The sequence below is a fragment of the Helianthus annuus genome, chromosome 9, assembly GCF_002127325.2.
Source record: "Helianthus annuus cultivar XRQ/B chromosome 9, HanXRQr2.0-SUNRISE, whole genome shotgun sequence".
In the NCBI taxonomy this organism is placed as follows: Eukaryota; Viridiplantae; Streptophyta; class Magnoliopsida; order Asterales; family Asteraceae; genus Helianthus; species Helianthus annuus.
In genome coordinates, this window is record NC_035441.2 from 175,898,192 (window position 1) to 175,918,536 (window position 20,345).

The following is a 20,345-nucleotide window of genomic DNA, read 5'->3' on the forward strand; positions in this document are numbered from 1 at the left end:
ACTGTAATGAAGTTAAGATTTTAAAGAATGACACTGATAAAACAAAACAGACATGGAAACCTAAATCGGTTACTGAATCAGGGGGACCATCACAATTTACAAACCATCAAAGACAAGAAGTTATTGTCATTGATGAAAATGGAAGACCCAAGACCACAATGGCTTGGGTCCCTCTCTCCAACTAATCTCTGAGTGAGTGTGCAGGAAGTTCCAGGAGGAACTATTGATAGTCTTAGGATTGTTGATAGTGGAATGTCCTTGCACAAGATAGGCGACAGAAGAAATTGTTGCCTTTGATGGAGAGAGAGGAAAGAAAAAGAAAATGTGGCTGAATGAAGTTGCAAAAAATTCGACCAAATGAAGAACGTGCCAAAAGTTGGTCATTATGGTTTTGATCGGGTCCTCAGGAACGAATAAAATGAAATGTGTGCCGATGCCTTTGCATGGATTGAACATCCGCACACCATTTCTGAAAGAGAAAGTCAAGACCTTCGCTGGTGAAATGTGGAAGACCAGCCGGACCCGGAGGTTTATGAGCTTGTTGCTGTCAAGAGATTTTTCAGTAGTTGCAAATTCGACCTTGAAGTCCACACCGGGTGGATATCCAGTTGGGAGAGTGCTTAGATTCCTTGCAATGCACGGAACAGTTGCAGGATACGCCTTTAAATTCTTAATCTCTCCTATACTTGTCGATATTTTAACTGCTTTCTGAATTGTTATTGTCTCGTACAGCACTCTTTGACCTGACACGTTGATCTCGGATATCACCTCACAAGTGATTGTTTCAATATGAAACTCATCAATGTTGTCATGGTCCGCACCGCTTACCGACATGCCAACTCATTTTTCCAAAATTTGTTAAATCTTTTCTGATAAAACTTAATTTTGGTAAACGGCATTAAGGTCAAGCACAAGAGTAAACCAACATCGGAAAATCATTTTTGAAAATATCTTTGTGTGTTTTAAATTTATCTTAGTTTATTGATTTTAGGGGGAGTATATCCAAAAATCTGAAAATCCAAAAACATCGAAAATTTCAAAAACACAAAAACAATAGAAAAACAAAAATGAGTTTCCTGGCGAGCAAAAAAAGAAAATGATAGTACATCAGTGGTCTATCCAAACCTCTTTAAACCTTAAATGCAAAACGATAAGCAGCTCTATATAAGATGTATCGGTAGGCTCACAATCATTTTAAAGTGTGCAGGGTGATATAAATCTTAATCGACTGAAGATCAGGTGGGAACCATTCATTGGCATATGGTCTTAGTACCGAAATTTCGTTTGATAGATTGCCGAGGTTCTGAGATATTCGGTCTTTATGCTGCTTATCATCTGGGTATCATGGTTGTATCTTTTACCGAAAAATAACGGGGACGCAAGTCTAGATCTTCCATGATACTATATATACGTGTACATATTGCATACTGCATTCGACCTCAATAAGTGATAAACAATCACATGTCCATATCAAATAAGTGATAAAATATCACATTTATCCGGGTGTCAAGTTCGTCTCTCTGCTGTACGGAAGTACTGACCTGTTCACGGACTTGCACCTGTGCCCTCATGCATACGAAAATCAAGTTCCTCATCAATAAGTGATTATATCACAAAGGGCTTGTTTTCAAATCAAATAAGTGAGTATCTCACAATTTATACGGTCAAACAGATGATAATCGGTATACTCACCGGTAAGATGAACCCTCGTGCATACCTTGATACGGGAATGTGTCGTGATGTGGATGAACACCGGTCGGTAAGTATAAATCATACATTAACGTATCCTCTAAACATGATTACATCTGATAAGTTGAGCTTAAGTGGACAACAATACCGATAATTGTTATAGGATGCTTATCTTAATGTTAACTAACTGAACAACAAGAGTGTTTTGGCATGACCGTACACTGATATGATTCTCTTACCCTCGAAACTCGCAAAAAGAATGTTTGTATATATTTATTTATTTACTGCTTAACTTTTATTGTTTTTCTTTTAAACAGTTTCGTCGTTTGGTGCATATCAGCACGACATTAGCGGTGATGTCGTTTGATAACACTCAAAGGATTTTAAATTGTTATCTTTTAATTTCAAAAACACGCCTAAAATCCGTGTTTTAATATAAACTTTATAAAAGCCAAAAAGATTTTATTTCTGCTTTATTTTCGATCGTACGATGTTGGAGCTCAAGTCTTCGTTACCTGAAACCTGACTGAAAACCGAACTGACTAAATCTTCATAAACGGTCAAAATTTGCAGATTTTGAAAGTTAGAATTTAAAATTGATAAATTTATTAAACTTTCAAACTGTCGGATGGTGTTTGATTTTTACATGGTCACTCGTGTGTCATTTGTTTATACTATTCCAAGCAGTTGTTCTCATTACGCGTTTAGATTTCTTGCATGTGCAGATTCTAAAGGCTAGGAGAACATGGTCGATGACAAGCCTTGGAATGAAGACACGACGAGAAGGCGCTCAAAAGATGAAGATGATCGAGTTGCCGCTGGCCATCATCAACACCACAAGGATCTCACTTCATAAAGATAAAGTCTTTTCACGAGCATAACTCAAGGGGGAGCTTATGTTAAGGGGGAGTTTGTCAACACACTTCCTACATGATACGGGTAGTTTGTTGATACACTCTCTACTTTCAAGACGTGAAGACTTTGAAGATCCTCCGACATTGAAGACATGATAGGACATCAGAGTCTTGAAGACTTGAAGACCAAAGACCGTCGAAGTTCAAGACGAGTCTACACTTTTAGAAGAACAAGACAAAGATTAGAGATCAAAGACAAAGCTACAGCCAAGGGGGAGTTTGTTGGTGCACTTGTGTCTGTACTTTGTCTGTATTGGGTCTGTATGTAAACGATGTCCTTAGTAGTCTGTAAGTTGACCAAGTCAACCATCCTCCGGTTTGACTTGGACAACATTTGAAAGATGTTCTGATCGAAGGATAGCCTCGAAGGATACACCTGATCCTTCGAGGTGATCGAAAGATATGGTTCGACCATGGTTCGACCATTAGACCTCGAAGGATGATCCTTCGAGGTCCATGCTGATCTTTCGTATGAACTGTGATCGATAGATGATCCTTCGGACCATCTATCAGATCCTTCGATCCAGACCTGCTGAGCTGGGTATATATACCCATGCATGTGTTGAGTTTCGGCAGACAGACACACAGACAGAAAGAGAGAGTATTCTTTGAGAGCATTCTGTCCAAACTCACACACACATCTTAGAGAGTTTATAGAACACTTCTGTAAACATTGAGCTTGTAACCGAACCCTCATTGCATTAATACAAGTTGTGTTAATCGGTGAACTTGTGTGTTTGTTTCTCTACTTGCTACTAACTCGGTTTGCTTGCTAGCTTGGATTCCGCACTCGCTAGTAGGTTTGTATAACAAGGTTTAGGTTCGTAATCCTCCGCGAAAAAGGGACCTACAAAATTTGTATCAATTATTTATGTATAGAATTATTTCTAAAATTTTAAATTTATCTATAACATCCAAAAAAAAAATTCAAACATTTATATTTATATATAGTAAAGAGTTAAATGTTTGGTTGGTCCCTGTGGTTTGCAAAAATTGCATACTTGGTCCTAGTGGTTTACTAATTAAACGCGTGGTCCCAAAAGTTGTCAAAAATGAACTCGGTTGGTCTCCTGACCTAACCTCTATTAAATTTCTCAGTTAACTATGTATAAAATGACTATATTACCCCTGAACAACTAAAAAAATAAAGAAAATATATAAAGAAGACTCATCTTATTCAACCTCTAACACCACCACCTCCTCCACCTTCACAACCCACCACAACCTGCAACTACCTCCGCCATCACTGTCATATCCCAACCGATGGCGGAATCATCGGGGCGCGACACTGAGCGAAACAGATTGTCCAGAAGTTTCCATAACAATTATCATTACCAATCAATTTAAGTTAACATGTCCCATACCATGCCTCAAAATGTAAACGAATTATTACAGACAAAATCTAGGCAAATAATTCTGTTCCGACAACTCGGATTTAAATAGGGCAATTGTTTATCTGCTTCTAGAGACTCCAGGTTACATTAGTACAGACAACTATATGTTGGCCTCAGATTTAAATAATTCTGTTCCGACAACCAGCACGTACACAGAGGAAAACGAAGCATGTTAATTATCGACATGGATCTATCGATACCAATGACTGCGGGTTGATTGCCCAAGGCAGTTCGTAATACATGATCACCACTGTAATCCATGCAAATAATTGTCCTTAACAACCCCCGTGTGAACGGGTGCTGAGTCCAAACTATAGTACTATCGTCGTTAAGGCAGGTAGACAACATTCCACGTGTAAACATAACAACAAGCATTCATTTAGTCACGTAATACATGCAGTAACGGTTAGCGTTTAAAGTATTGCGTAGTGTGTTCGATTGTGATTTTGTATAAGTAACGTATGTAACACCCAAAAGTGCATAAAGCAAAAAGGGATCGAGTATACTCACAGCGGTTGGATGGATTGAAGGGAGCGCTTGGGAGTAGGGTTAGCCTGAATAGTTCGATAGCCGATCGGACAGCTGATAGCGTTTGATCGTTCGGATGGCTGTCCATTCGGACGGTTGTCCGATCGGATGGTCGTTCGAGTGGATTGTTTCTTCCTCTAGGAAGGATGTGTTTGTGTATGATGGTTTAACTTTTGAAGTTTTTGTTGTAGCATTTGAAAACATTAAAGTACCTTTACCTTCCAGGTCGGTCGATCGGACGGTCGTTCGATCGGCCAGCAACCCGATCGGCTGGGCACTTTAGTGGGGTCAAGTTCACAGCAGGATGTCACTCGATCGGACGGCAGTTCGATCGGGTGGCGTTCCTAGTGCTTTGAACATGTTGAAAATTCGATTAAGTGCTAAAGCCTGAGTATCTCATGATCCGAAGAGTAATCCGATCGGATGGCAGTCCGATCGAACAACAGTTCGTTCAACACTCAAACTTCAAAGATTAGAGATAGTGATAACTTGTGGGACCCGTAGTGCAAGCTGATCAGTTGGCCAGCAGTTCGGGTGGCTGTCCGTTCGGACAGCAGTCCGATCGGACGACACCCCGTCCTGGTCGTCTCGTTCGTCTTACACTTGGTTGTTTTTTATTGTTTGTCGTTTTATCGAGGCTTTTTAATAACGATTCAAACAACAGGAAACTTGTCAATACTTGGTTCTCCTGATCGTACAAGAATCACCCCAGCCCGATTAGTGAACTGTTCGCGACGGAATTCTCGTTTAACTCGAAATCGATGAACCTCGTGGATAGGATCGGATCTTGAGCTAACGTAACCACAAGAGGGAGTAGGGTGTTGACACAAGGTCCGATTTCTCCGGTTTTGAGTGCATTGAGTGTAAAAGAGTTGAAAGAAAGTTGGAAACCATCTTTCAATCCTTTCTTTGGTGAAAATGTTTAGATCTACTAAAGATCTTTGTTAGTTTATGTGGAAATCGGTTAGACCTAAGCTGTTCTTGAAGGATTGAAGCCAAAACATGAAGTTCTTCAAGAACACATGATGACGTCATCCTAGAACACCTCAAATCGGGTGATTTCACGGTTAAAAGTTAAGATTCAAAAGATAGAAAGGTGTAGGAGTGCGTGTAGATCAAGAAAGTACAAGATTTAGAGCGAGATCTTACCTGAATCGTGAGAAATCTGAGAAAAGGTGAGGAGAGTGTGTTGTCCGGTCAGAGAGTTTCCAGAAATGGAAAGTGTGATAGTGACATGGGTATTTATAGGATTCTAAAAGAGGAAATGGCTGGCCGATCGGTCAGCAGCTTGATAGAACAGCCTGTCCGATCGGACAGCAGTCCGATCGGTCGGCTGGTCGCCTGATCGATCGGTCGACTGATTCGAGTGTTCGGTGCGACGATCTTTGCTGTTTCGATTTCGATTGCGAGCGTTGCGTTACGATGCGATAGGGTTTCCTAATCAAATTACTTTTAATCCCAACTACTCATATCTTGCACTATCCTTTCTCCACTAATTATCATACTATATCTACACACAATCATCCTTATTTCGTATTCGTTTTGCGATTGCGATGAGTTCGATTGCGGTTCGATTGATTACCACATAACGTAAATAAACATGCACAAGTAACACATAAGGCACACACACGCATATTAATCACCAAAATGCGTTGTTCGAGATTGCGAGCGCGATGTTGATTAGATTAGATCGTTTAGCGTTCAATTGACTTTATCGTATTGTTACTTCCTATTATTCACAGTCGTAAAGCGATTTGTAGTGATAAGCATTCGATTACAGCGATTTTAATTATTACTCCACATAATACAACTAACGTAATACACAAAATAGACCATATACAGTCAAAGAAGTCAAAACAGGAATTGAGCGAGGAGAGACATACTGCAATTAGCAATCTATTCTTCCTTTGACTTCAATCTGGACTTTGATTTTGACTTTCGAAACACTGGGGTGTTACAATCATCGTTTTCTTCTTCCTTCTTTTTTTAGTCTAGTATATATAGCTTGTTATAAACTCAAACCCTCATTTCATTTCCCAAACAATTGAACCCGCACACCACACCCACCTCTGCCCTCTCTCTTCTCCGGTCACCGGAACCCGTAATTCCGGCGAGGATTCTCCGGCCACGCACACCCCTCATGTACGTAACACCCGTATCTCTTTGCCCTCTCGTTTCCTTGACCGGCGACTAGAGCCGGACTCCGGCGGCTATGACGGCCGGTGTCGGTTGTAAGCCCGACGAAATACGCACACCACACACCCCAGCCCCTCTATTAACCTGATTGAACGCCCGGCCACCACCGGATGGTGGTGGCGTACGACGGCAAGAAGAAGCAGATCGGAGAGACGGAGAGAAACATAGAGAAAGAAAGAGGGAGCTGGCGGCAGCTGGGAGGTAGAAGAAGCAGATCGGAAAGATGGTGGAGGTAGTTATAGGTTGTGGTGGGCTGTGAAGGTGGGGGAGGTGGTGGTGTTAGAGGTTGAAGAAGATAATCATTTTTATATATTTTCTTTATTTCTTTGAATTGTTCAGGGGTAATATGGTCATTTTACACATAGTTAACTGAGAAATTTAATAGAGGTTAGGTCAGGGGACCAACCGAGTTCATTTTTGACAACTTTTGGGACCACGTGTGTAATTAGTAAACCACTAAGACCAAGTATGAATTTTTTACAAACCACAGGAACCAACCAAGCATTTAACTCTATAGTAAATTTGTAACATAATTTGGCTTGAGTCGTGCCTCTTGCATAATCTTTTTTTTGTGCATAAGTTTCTTGTACTTGATTGTACAAGTTACACAAGCTGCTAAAGTGCAATCTGTAAAGAAAAGGATTTGCACATTTATAAAGAAAAGAAAAGTGGGACAGCGAAAGAGAGGGGTCATCGGAGAGGAGAGCGAGGTTATCTGAGCAACGACGACGGCCTCTTTCGTTGCTGTTGTCGGAACCAGTTGTCGGTTTTTGTGGTGGCTAGCGAGTTGGTCTTGAAGATTGCTACGATCAAGTAAGATAAACCATAGTTGATCTAGGTTAAAATGATTGTAGAACTATTGTTTGGTTTGAAAGATTTACTATTTTTATTCATCTTTATTGAAACCCTAATGATGATTTGTTTTTGTTCTTTGCTTTTCATGATTACAGTTAGAGTTTTTTTATAGCAATGGATTCCAACCGGCTTGATGATAAGATTGACGACAAGAGGTACGATAACGAGCGACGATCCATCAACCATCAATCGGTATTTAAGTTTTCCAATAAAGACCTTGATTTTGTAATGTCTTGTTGATTATGTATGTTTTTTATATTATGGGAAACTACAAATACACATTTATTTATTTTTAAGAATTTGCAACCAAATCAAAGACTGCATAAAATTAGCGATCTGTTCAAGAAAGTCATATAATATGCATGTTTGATTTGATTTAGGGTTAAATCTAGGTTTCATTTCTAGGCTGAGAGAATGGTGTTTGGAGTTGGCTTTTTTAGGGTGTCCAATGTCATTGAAGACTCCTAAAGCTGGTCGTTGGTTATTTGTAAAGATTGTCATGAAAATAATTGGTATAATCATTGGAAGAAATGTTCACTTCTGAATTCCCATCGCATCGGCTACAACCTCGCCGATGGTATGTATTGCTTAGAGTTCTTTTTGTACCAACAAGCACCCAGTTTCAACTAGGTATCAGTCACATGTCACCGATTTTCATCATGTAATAGCAATTACCAATTATCTACTGTATAGAATTGAGTAGCGACTGAAGTTGTTTGGTTTGAATTTTAGGTTTTGAGAAGTAGTTTGAGGTCATTGCAAAGAAATTGTTGCTATAAAACACTTAAAATTAGTTTCAGCATTACCATATGTATTAGACTTTGTTTCAAGGTTCAATACGAGTTACAATGAACGCCAACTTATTTGTTTGAGTCTTGCATTTTATGTTGTTCGAAAGGCTTAATTTAGTTAGGAGTTAAAGTTTTACGTTGTTCCAAATGCTTAATTTAGTTAGGAATTAAAAGGGTTTAGAAAGAAAAGGTTGGAGTTTAGTTTTTCGGTTTAGATCCACCTTAAAATGGTATAGATTAGTCATATTTAGGTGTGTGATACGAGTTTCGGGCTTATTCCGAAAGGGGTTATGAAACCAATTTGCACAAGTTAGTAGTTTGAAGCCATTGTAGAGAAATTGGTGCTATAAAACATGTAAAATTGGTACCATATTACCATGTATACTAGACTTAGTTACAATGTTCATTTCGAGTTAAAAAAAACTTAAGTGATAAGCAGATGGTAAATATGTAAACGTATTGACATTGTTTAATCTCCTTTTGGCATCAGATTGAATTGTTTTGCAGTGAATGCTGGAGCCCAAAGCATAGTGGAACCAAATTCAAGTATAAGTATTTTGAAAGGGGCGATGTGTTACAAACGAATGAGTTAAAAAATTCACTTAAATTTAGCTCAAACTATTATGAGTTGTTTGTTAGCAAAAAACTCAACTAAGTGAACCACCCAATAGAGCCCACATAAGAAGCCCAACTTCAACTGTATGTACTATGTAATGCATTACTTGTGGTCTTGCAGTGTAATTTCTCATTTGTAATTTTTTTTTGACTTTCAGGTTTTTGGAGATCTAAAATACAATAGTCGTTAATGCCCACAGTTCGGCACATCAGTTGGTCTTTCATCGACACAAATTTTTATTTTGGTCATTACACTTCGTTTTACAATAGTGTTTGAAAGTGATACAGTAGTCACTAACGCCCACAATTCGACACATCAGTTGGTCTGTCGTCGACGTAAATTTTTCTTTTGGTCATTATTCGTTTTATAGTAGTGTTTGAAAGTGTTCTATTACTCGATTTGTAATGTTAATTTTCGATAAATAAATTGTTATATTTGTTGGGCATCTAGCGGTGAAAGTATGGCATTTGATTTGTGTTAAGGGGTTTCTAGATAATGGGTAAAGTGGAGTCAGCAAAGTTTTACAGCATTGAAATCTGCTTCGGATTCTTAAGTTAAGCAGGGGGCTCCTAGAATACACAAAAGTTGTTATAGTGAATTGTTAGCAGTAGGAATATTTGTTGAATTTGGGTATCAATTTATTTTTCAGTAATTTATTGTGTACCTGGTCGCAGCACGGCGGGTGCTTTTCTAGTTAGATATAATTATAATATTTGTTAAATTATAATATCAAACGAATAAACAACATGTTTTTAGATAACGAAAATAAACTCGTTAGTATTATTGGTTTGTGCAACATGGCATATATAAACTCCTTAGTAATAATTATGAACTTGATTTTCAAATGGTAAGGATCATCATGTTTTATTTATTTATTTGTTTTAACTAGGATTAAGACCCGCCCGTATTGCGGCGCGGGTACATCGTAAACATTGAATGGACTAGTCCAAATGTTATATGATGCATTAACCATATGAAAACACACATTCGTCGTATCCAGTAGAACTCAGTGTAACCTGTATAAGCATTGTGATTGGATCAACGTAAAGTAAATCAAATTCATATCGAACAATTATAACATATTATATGTGACCCAACTCATACATAGAAAACGTAACGGGTATGAAGGAAAATCTGCACATGTAATCGAAAGGGATTAATTAGAGCTTTCAAAAAAAGGGGAGAAAAAAAAAACCATAATTTGATTCCACTCGGTTCGAAACAAACTTTACGAAACATACATAAAATAAACACGAAAACATATTATATTTGACCTGAATTATTTCCCAAAAAAAGTTTACGTCAAAACGCAGAACAACTTGAATTTATACCGAAACGTACATAAAAATATGCACGTAAAAATGGTGTCTTTAAAGGAAAACGTATTATATTTGACCTGACTCGTCTATAAAAAAAGTTTACGTCGGAATGTAGAACAAATCATATTTATACCTACCCGTACATAAAATATGCACGTAAAAAATAGTTTTTAAGTAAAGGAGTATAGGGGTAAACCGAAACAAAATATTAGTAAAAAATTTAATAGGTTAAAAACGTTCGTAAAACCGTGCCAAGTAGCACCAATGCCACAACGGCATCGACTCTCAACATCGTAAAAATAAGATAGATAAAATGGGAAAAATACACTGAATGAAAAGCAAACTTAAAATCGTTGAACCACGCACACCCGTTACAGTGTATTAATTCGAAGAAATTAACCAGAAACGTAAAACGTAGAAAATAATAACTTAGTCGATCTAGGACCCGTCCGTTGTGGCGAACTTGTCAAAAGGGAAAAAATGGACACGTTGCGACGGGTCTGTAAAATATGAAAAAATAGAGCAAAAAACGTTGAACCTTACATGCATGCTACGACACGTTAACTCGCAAAATTTAGAATGAAACGTAAAACGAAAAACTTACAAAAGGTAAAAAGTATAGGGGACCAAAGTTGTAAATAATAAAGTGTTGTTTAAAATTATAAAAGATAGAAAAATTTGGGTTAAAAGTGAAAAACTTACAAGGGTTAAAATACAAAATATGAAAAAAATTTGAATTAAAAATGAAAAATCAAAATATTTTTTGAAACACTCCCCAAGTATGAAGTACTACACACAATGCAACAAAAAGTTGCTTATTTATATATGAAATAATTTCATTCATTATAATTAATTTTCTCCATAACCTAAACGAAAAACGAATCCATGTAGCATAATTTATACTATTATGAATGCATTTTTATCATAATTAACATCCAATATCATTTTCCTTAAATGCACGGATCACACCAAGAAACACCAAACTTAGAAGATTATTGTTATCAATGCAATAAAAAATCTAAAAATTCTAGTGATGAAAGAAAGCAAGCCACCTACACAAGAAGTTCAAGAATCGGCGAATGTGATGTTGCCCTGCGCATGAAGAGAATGAACGTCTACAAAGATGAAAGTCAAAGCATGGACTTATAATGAAGAAGTTGCGTTGGCTAAAGCGTTTATACATTGTTTCAAAGACCCAGTACATGGGATTCAACTTTTTGGAAAAAGGTTACAATAGCTTATTATTTATTTATACACATGCTAACTTATTATTTATTTTAATCACTTCTATATAATTCTTAGAATTTTTTTTGTTAGAATATAGTTATAGTGGAGAGTTCAAATGAGAAGAAATTTTTTGTAAGAAGAAAAAAAAAAGAAGAAATTTTAACCAATAAGAATACTTTATTTTACTTCATTTAATAGAAGTATTTAATGTTACTATAAGGGTACATTGGTAAATCTACATAGGTCATTATTTTGTAGCATTCCTCTTTAATAGCTAACTAAATTAATTTTTTTGTAACTTATCTTCAAAATATATATTTTTTTCAAAAAAATAAAATAAAATAATTTAAAGTGTAGGATAAATTACGAGTTGTGTAGGATAAATTTCAACGTGTAGGATGAATTTCGAAATATGTAAGATAACTTTTGATGTGTGTAGGCAAAAAAAGTTAGTGTGGAGGATACTAGTCTTTATGACTAATTAATTAGTAACAAATGATAATAAATGAGATAAGTGAAAAAACTATTTAATGTTTTACAAAATTACCCTTTATTCTTTTTCTTCTCAATTAAATTTTCTTCTCAAATGAACATTCCCCAATAGTTATAAAGCCCTTAACCCACTTTGCATTCCTATTGTTACACCTAGAAATAAATAAACCGAAAGAAAACAATAGATATGCTTAGAAAGGGCACTTGCATTCCTATTGCTACACCTAGAAATAAATAAACCGAAAGAAAACAATAGATATGCTTAGAAAGGGCCAATGGGTTATGGGATGGGTAACTGATTAAATTGGGTTCAGCTTAACAGGTTAGATTGATCTCAAAAGTGCTTATTTAAAATTTTTAATTATAGTAAACAGTGTATGTTAACTGATTTAAGAGCTTTAAATTACACTTAAGAAAATCATTTCGGGACACCTTTGCCTGTTTGACCTCTTACCAAAAAACAAACAGCTAGGTACTTACTCTAAACCATTGTTTGCAATAATAGCCGCAAACAAACCATAATATGATACAATATAGTATAATCATATCATATCGTATTGTGTTTTGTTATATTGGTCATTTCAAATTGCATTGTATCATGTCCAATGTGTGTGATGTACAATATGGTATCATGTAATAATGTAATGTGATATGATATGATATGATATGCTATCATATAATATAAATTTCTCATTTTTCCATTGTGTTTAATAAAATATACATACTAACTTTTAATTAAAGGAAAAAAAATCTATACATGAATATTCAATAAAATTATATATTCTATTATTTTAGTTGTCGTTATGAATAGGGCCCCAAGGCTTGTCCGAACCTCCCTTCCCGGTTCATATGACCATTGTTTTTTTTTTACTTTAGATAATGTTTATATAAGTTTTAGGCATATTTTGTTTTTCTCTTATTACTTTTAAACATGACCTTTTTATAAAATAGTATAATGCAGCATTGCGATGTGCTATTTTTATCTAAGCTTCAATATAAATTTCAATCAAAACCAAGTTTTCCTGATGATATCATCGGTGCACGAGCGTATAATCTTTCGTAGTTGACTCAAAGTTTCATTGTCTTTTCCTCTTACAACGTCCTTTAGTTATATGATTTGTTGTTGCGACGTGTTTGCGTATCTCGCAGGGTTAATATTGATATACAAATCGCCAAAAATAAAATTTTAGAAACTTTAATACCCATGCCGCATCACACGAGTCTATTTAGTAGCTTGGAACTTTCTCCTTGCTGAACAAGAATATGTTAGATCGTTGGGTGGCGTAGTTGAATATTAAAGAGAAAGTGAGAAATAAAAACCGTAACTTTGTACATGTGCATAAAAGGAGAATATATTTTACATAAGTGAATGCATAATTAATTTTAATGAATTTATGAGATGTCCAAACACTACATGATTGAATACATAATAAATTTTAATGAATTGATGCGATGTCCAAACACAAATACCAAATTAATCTTTGGACATTAATAAATATTGTTAATTGCATTTCATTTATGTAAGATTGTAAAGGATGTGAGATAAGAGAGAATTAAAAATACATAAATAAAATTGTAAACTCTACAGATTTACAATTGTAAATAAAACAATAAAATTTTATATACTTCCAAACGCCTATAAAAAGTATATAAATAATACAATTATTACAGCTAATTATACGAAATTAATTATATTTGAATGAAAATTATCCATATGGTATTAAAATATTTTTCTTTCTATTTATCCATGTTTACTTAGTTTCCAAAGTACACTCATTCAAAAGTAAGGAATTGGGTAATTGAATTATAATATTTCCAGTAAAAGATTTCCATTCAAATTATATGTTTTTAAATAGAAAAACCGGTGATTACAAGTTTGACGAAAATTAATATGTATTCATCCAAGTTGGAAATACATTATGGCATACACCGACCGGGTTGACACGTGTAGTTCAGCAACGCCATCTTCACCTACAAAACCGCAAAAGAGAGAAATTGTTTCATCTCGTTCACGTACTCTTGTTCGTTTCTCTCTCACTCAGATCACTCACTATAAACAATGGGGATGAAGACGAAGAAACCAACTGCTTTCTGATATTTCTTTGGTTTTTTTGCTTAACTTTTTCCATTCAACACAAAATTCAAATGGGCAACTGCTACGGAACCACAAGGAATAGTCATGTCTGCAGCCACAGTCCCACTGCCCAACCCGATCAAAATGGTAGTTATATATATTTAAACTAACTTGAATCCTATGGTTTTAAATTGTGTTGGTAATTTCGCTAATATTTTTTTCTGTTAATTGGAACTTCTTGATACCATATGTTGTTAAGTTTATATAGTTTCGATTACGATAAATCAGCGATTCTTGATCGATGTTATATATATGTAATTACTAGTAATGTGTTTAAAGAATATATAATTTGATAAATACTTACTTTTTGTATAACGAATATATAATTTGACAAAAATAATACTTGTAAGGTCTTAGGTTTTTTTTAACAAACTAATCTACTCCTAAATGCTCCATTTTTTTGCATTTTTTTTCTTTCTAGCGACAAATTAATCTACTTCTAAATACTCCACTTTTTTGCAATGGAATTTGAACACTTGGGAGGGTCTTAGGTTCTTGTTAAATTAATTTGTCCTTAATGTTTCCCTAAATCACCATCCGGGGTTTGACGCTTTGGATAAATTTTGGAACATAGCTGTTTGTGAAAACTTCAGTGATTAAGCCGAGTCTGTAATAAAAAAAGTTCTCTATTGGCTTCATTTGTGACAATGCTAAGGGTGTTTTATTAGGGTTTGCATTAGTATTCATATTAATGTGAACCCTGTGCATTATCACCCAAAAGGAGAAATGGGTATTCTAGCTGTTCACATATACTGGAACAATCCTCTTTAGGATAGTACTAATTAATCATATCTGTTTTTCTTTGGTAAAATCCCATTACAAACACTTTAGTTACATGATTACCGGCTTCATGTTCTCATTCACTAACAAGAAATTCTTTTAGATTGTTAGATTGTTATGGTTCACAACGATTATGTATATGCGTTTGTATGTGTTTTTTCTGTACATACAATCCATAGAAAAGATGAAGTAGGCACTTAAAGCAATAATGTTTACAAATGCTTAATGCATCATGATGGAATTTATTGAACTATAGAAAACATACTATTCATATGATAATTTTCACTTGTTTTAAGGTTTTACGGGGTTTATAGATCGAAGTTAATTATTTCAGGAGGGCTGAAGGATATTTACAGAGGCAGTTGCAACAAACTTGTTCCATATCCTTTACCGCTTCCACCTCAACATAGCTCAACGGACACTCAAAATCTGCCAACTCCAAGTCCAGGGAATGGGAATGAGATGATATTCGCTACACATTTGAAATCGTTTACAATTTTAGAGGTTCTAGTTGCTACTAGAAATTTTAGCCCTGATTATCGTCTAGGAGAAGGTGGTTTTGGCTTAATATACAAAGGATGGCTCAACAAGGAAACCCTTATACCAGCACAACCTGGACCTAGAATGGATGTTGTAGTCAAGGCACTTAAGCCTACATGTTTTCAAGGCCATAGGGAGTGGCTGGTACGCGTTAGTTTTATACTATAATTCTTTCTTTATCTATCACAGTTGTTCTAAGTTAAAGTTGTATTTGCAGTCGGAAATTACTTATCTTGGTCGACTTGATCATCCAAATCTTGTAAAGCTTCTTGGTTTCTGTAGTGAAGCCGGAAATAGGTTGTTGGTATGTGAATTCATGCCTCAAGGCAGCTTGGAGAATCATCTTTTTAGACGTGCGTCGAAGTTTTTTTGCTAATATATATGCGTTCTTACTCATATGCATTTTTAGTTATTTTTTGTCTCATTTTTTCCTGTTTATTTGCATTTGTCCATACCATTTTAGGGAGGGAACAATCTCTTTCATGGGCATTAAGGATTAAGGTTGCAGTGGAGGCTGCTCGAGGGCTCGCTTTCTTGCATGCTTCAGAATCAAAAATTATATACGGTGATTTTAAGTCTTCCAACATCCTGCTAGATATGGTATATAGATACCCCATGATTAATTCACATATTCGCCATCGATATAATGGTCTAGTTTCATATATACTCAGTTCACTTTTTGGCTTTTTAGGACTATAATGCAAAGCTCTCAGACTTTGGTTTGGCAAAAGCTGGTCCAATGGGTGACCTGACTCATGAAACAACTCAAGTCATGGGGACACAAGGCTATACCGCCCCAGAATATATGGCTACAGGTTCTTTTCAGTTCCTTTCCTCATGCTTTATCCATTTTTATATAAAAAGAGATCAAGAAAACAGTTGACAATTATATATACTTTTAGTAACAGTCAACCAGTCCCTTATACTTGTATGAAATAATGTCACCTATGTGAACAGGTAGACTTACAAAAAAATGTGACGCATATAGCTTTGGAATAGTGTTGTTGGAACTCATTACAGGTCGTCGTGCCATTGACAATAAAAGGTGTTGTGAAGAGCGCAATTTACTGGAATGGGTAAGGTCTCAACTGAGAGAAGCAAAGAAACTATGCAGGATCATGGACATAAGGCTAGAAGGCCGATACTCACGTAAGGATGCTTTTGTGGTTGCAACTCTCGCCCTTCAATGTTGTCATCCAGAAGCCAAGCATCGGCCCCACATGTCCGAGGTGCTATCCATTCTAGAAAATATACCGTCTATTAGAGCGAATCGTCAGCCAGAATTGTCAAGTTCAAAGTCAAAAATTATTGGAGATGGTCCAAGCAGTTGGAGTCATGGATGTCACTATGGTTCACAGGTGCCCATGGACTGTAAGATTCACCCTTGATGCCTGATCATAGAATTGGGTTTCAAGGTGTTGATTAGTGATCAGCATATATAAGTGAATAGAGTTTAATGCATGATGGATTGGTGATGAATTAGCCAACGTTATCCTATAATATATCTTGTCTTAAATATATAAACACATATATAAAAGTATCTTATAGACCTTGAAATAAATAGTTACTTGTTTGGTTGTTTTCCTCTTTCTCATATTGCTTCGTCAGTCCGCGCCAACTCCGGACGATAGTTTAACTCGTTGTGGTTGCGTTATAAGATGTTACTGGACTACATATTGTTTGATAACACGAATTTAATGAATTCAAAAACCTCTCATTATTAAAGGAATTTTTTGTGAGTTGAAAAGGAAATAGGAAAGCTTTGAGAAAATAAAAACACTTTCCTAGACATATAAGGATTAAGATATGGATTCGAATCATAGCTATTCTCTTTGGGGTTTACTAAAGCGTGACTTTGCATTCAAAGATAATATGAGAGTGAGCAAGGTGGGATTATAAAGATCTGGGATTCTTCCTCCTTGCAAATAGTCAATGAACGACGGGTTCATTGCCACTCGAATGACCATTGCCGTAAATTAGGCTTGAAACCTTGAAAAGATGTATGAATTGAAGCAACATCGTTGGCACCCTCAAGCAAATAACCAGGTTCAATGCCTTAAAAAGGCTGTAAAATCTCAAATTCTTCCATGGAATTGTCTAAAAGGAAAATGAGGCATCAAGGAATTTGGGGAATCTCTTGTAACGCTTTTGGCTGAAAAACAAACAAATAAATTGAGGAAATAAAAATATGTTCAGCCAAAAGTTTATAGAGAATATACACAAATACTTCCAAATTCACTATAAGGCCACCCGGGGCGCAATGTGAAGAAGCAAGTATCACGCATGGAGAAGCGTGATACACGGCCGCCACCATCGAACAAAACGCGTGAACATTATAACGAGTGGCCACCATGACGCGTGAAGAATTGAAGGTGCCGCACACCATGTTCGATGGAGATGGGTGTGTGGTGAGTGATGGGCACCCCCACTAAAATCCATCACTAGTGATGGAACCAAGTTTGATGACGTGACGTTTGATGATTGTGTGTGGTGAGTGATGGAAAGTGGAGCATCTCTACCCCCAATAGTGATCTACATGGATGCTCAATATCTTGAACTTTAAGAAACTAAATAAGCAGTTCCATCTAATGGTTGAGAAAAGTGACAGGGGTCACATAGTTTCACCTTCAAATTCATTAAACTACGAAGATGTGTATCGACTCGATCCAAAACATTATACATTTTATAATTTATGACTTTTCTCCCCAGGGTCAGTAATACCTGGTTATCATTGTGGTGGACCTTATATCCATCAGTCTTGCTAGTTTCGTTACAAAACCATTTCAAATGTGTTTTTTTCTAATATACTATTGAAGGTCATTGCATCGAGCGAGCCTCGGTATGATACAAACTGAAGATGGTCTCTTATAAGTATCTAAGAGTATGTTAGATTTTGGAGATCCAAGAACGGGTCATAATCATTAAAAACAAAGATTCAACCGATACACATATCTTGGTTTTACATCCTGAATTTATTTATAAGAATGGCTTAAACTATTGGCACACCACGGTTGCCTATCTGCACACTTAGGGTTTACCTACGCTGCGTATATATCTATACGAAGCGTATATGTAGAGTTAGCCTTATACGCATACGCACCGTAGGTAAGGGGTAGGTACACGACCAGACAGTCAACCTAGTACCATATCAAATCTCTCTGACATACGCATCGTATAGATCTATACGAAACGTATGTACAGCAAGATATACGCTGCGTATAGACCTATACGCAGCGTATGTCAGACATATTTGACATTGATACGATATTGTCTAGCCACGTGAATAAAGCTATACGTAGAGTATAAGGCTATACGAGGCTGATAATTGTGAATTCAAAAGTGTATTTGGACATCCATCTCTGCCTACGAATTCAAACACCACATAGAAAATTTTTCACTTCCTCTGTATACACTTACTTCATCGGTGGAGATAAAATGTCATCATTTTGGGACGGGAATTATTTCTTTAATCACTATTCTAACGACGCATGGTGAGTAAATGATACTAATGAGGAGGAGGAGGTTGTGTCTGGCGTCCCTGTTGATCAAAAAATACAGATGCCAGACTTGAACGAGACTCCGACTCCACCTGTTGATGAACCATATTACCTGGTGCATCAAGTGTATCCTGATTACGGATATGGGTATGAATTTTCGTACGTGCAACAAGGTATTCTGAATGGATACGTAGGATACGGTGCTGAGAATGCCCTGTTGATGAACCATATTACCCGACGCAGCAATCGTTTCCGGATTACGAATACGGGGGGTGAAGTTTCTTGCGTGCAACAAGATAGTTCGGTTATATACGGTGGATACGGTTATGAGCCTCGTAAGACACCATTGTATGATGATTATCAACCATCTACCCCGGGCAATCCGTTTCAAATTCAGGAGGTATCACATTAATATTTGTATTATTCTTATAATAATTATTATCATTGTTAAAATTATATTGTTATTGTCATTATTAATATTATTGTTAAAATGATATTGTTATTGTTATTATTAATATTTGTATTGTTGTTATAATTCTTAATATTATAATAATTATTATTGTCGTTAAAATTATATAACTATTGTCAATACTATTATTATTATTATTATTATTATTATTATTATTATTATTGTTAAAATTATTATTATTATTGTTATTGTTAAAATTATTATTATTGTTGTTGTTGTTGTTGTTGTCGTTGTTGTCGTTGGTGTTGTCGTTGGTGTTGTCGTTGGTGTTGTCGTTGGTGTTGTCGTTGTTGTTGTCGTTGTTGTTGTCGTTGTTGTTGTCGTTGTTGTTGTCGTTGTTGTTGTTGTTGTTGTTGTTGTTGTTGTTGTTGTTGTTGTTGTTGTTGTTGTTGTTGTTGTTGTTGTTGTTGTTGTTGAAATTATATTGTTAGTGTTAATATTATAATTATTATAATTATTATTATTGTTAAAATTATAACTATTATTGCTGATAAAGCTCTGAAATCCATGGTTTATATACGCTGCATATAGAGTTATACGCAGTGTATAGAGGTAACCCTATACGCTGCGTAGGTAAAGGTAGGGTTTGTTAGGGTTTGGTGTGCATATAGGCAACATGGTGTGCCAATATCCACACCCATAAGAAAACATGTTGGTTTCTCCATCGTAGTCTAAAGTCATGTCTTTAGACTAAAGACTTAGCATAATCACAGGTGTAGTCAAAGGTTGTACACTGGGGAAGTGTGCAACCATGCTCCACTGTACACCGTGCATCATTGTATGTACAAGTGCGAGTGTGTAAGTGAGAGTGTGCGGCATCTAATAAATCAACAATATCCCATTCATGCTTCAAGATCAAAACAGACAAAAACACAGATTTTACAAAATACTCTATGAACAATCG

General features: G+C 36.0%; 1 protein-coding gene and 1 long non-coding RNA gene across 2 annotated transcripts; both read left to right on the top strand.

The window, feature by feature from the left end:
• The first annotated feature begins 7,375 nt into the window (after positions 1-7,375).
• LOC110879701 lies at positions 7,376-9,428 on the top strand. Its single transcript, XR_002558915.2, has 3 exons — positions 7,376-7,534; positions 7,672-7,768; positions 9,141-9,428. It is a non-coding gene; the product is annotated as an uncharacterized LOC110879701 (long non-coding RNA).
• Positions 9,429-11,425: 1,997 nt separating this feature from the next.
• LOC110876806 (probable serine/threonine-protein kinase PBL18) lies at positions 11,426-16,900 on the top strand. The gene is made up of 6 exons (XM_022124967.1): positions 11,426-11,529; positions 15,232-15,619; positions 15,693-15,828; positions 15,939-16,075; positions 16,167-16,290; positions 16,433-16,900. Exons 1-6 carry the CDS (start codon positions 11,426-11,428, stop codon positions 16,861-16,863), a joined length of 1,320 nt encoding a protein of 439 aa, XP_021980659.1. The 3' UTR covers positions 16,864-16,900.
• Positions 16,901-20,345: the final 3,445 nt, after the last annotated feature.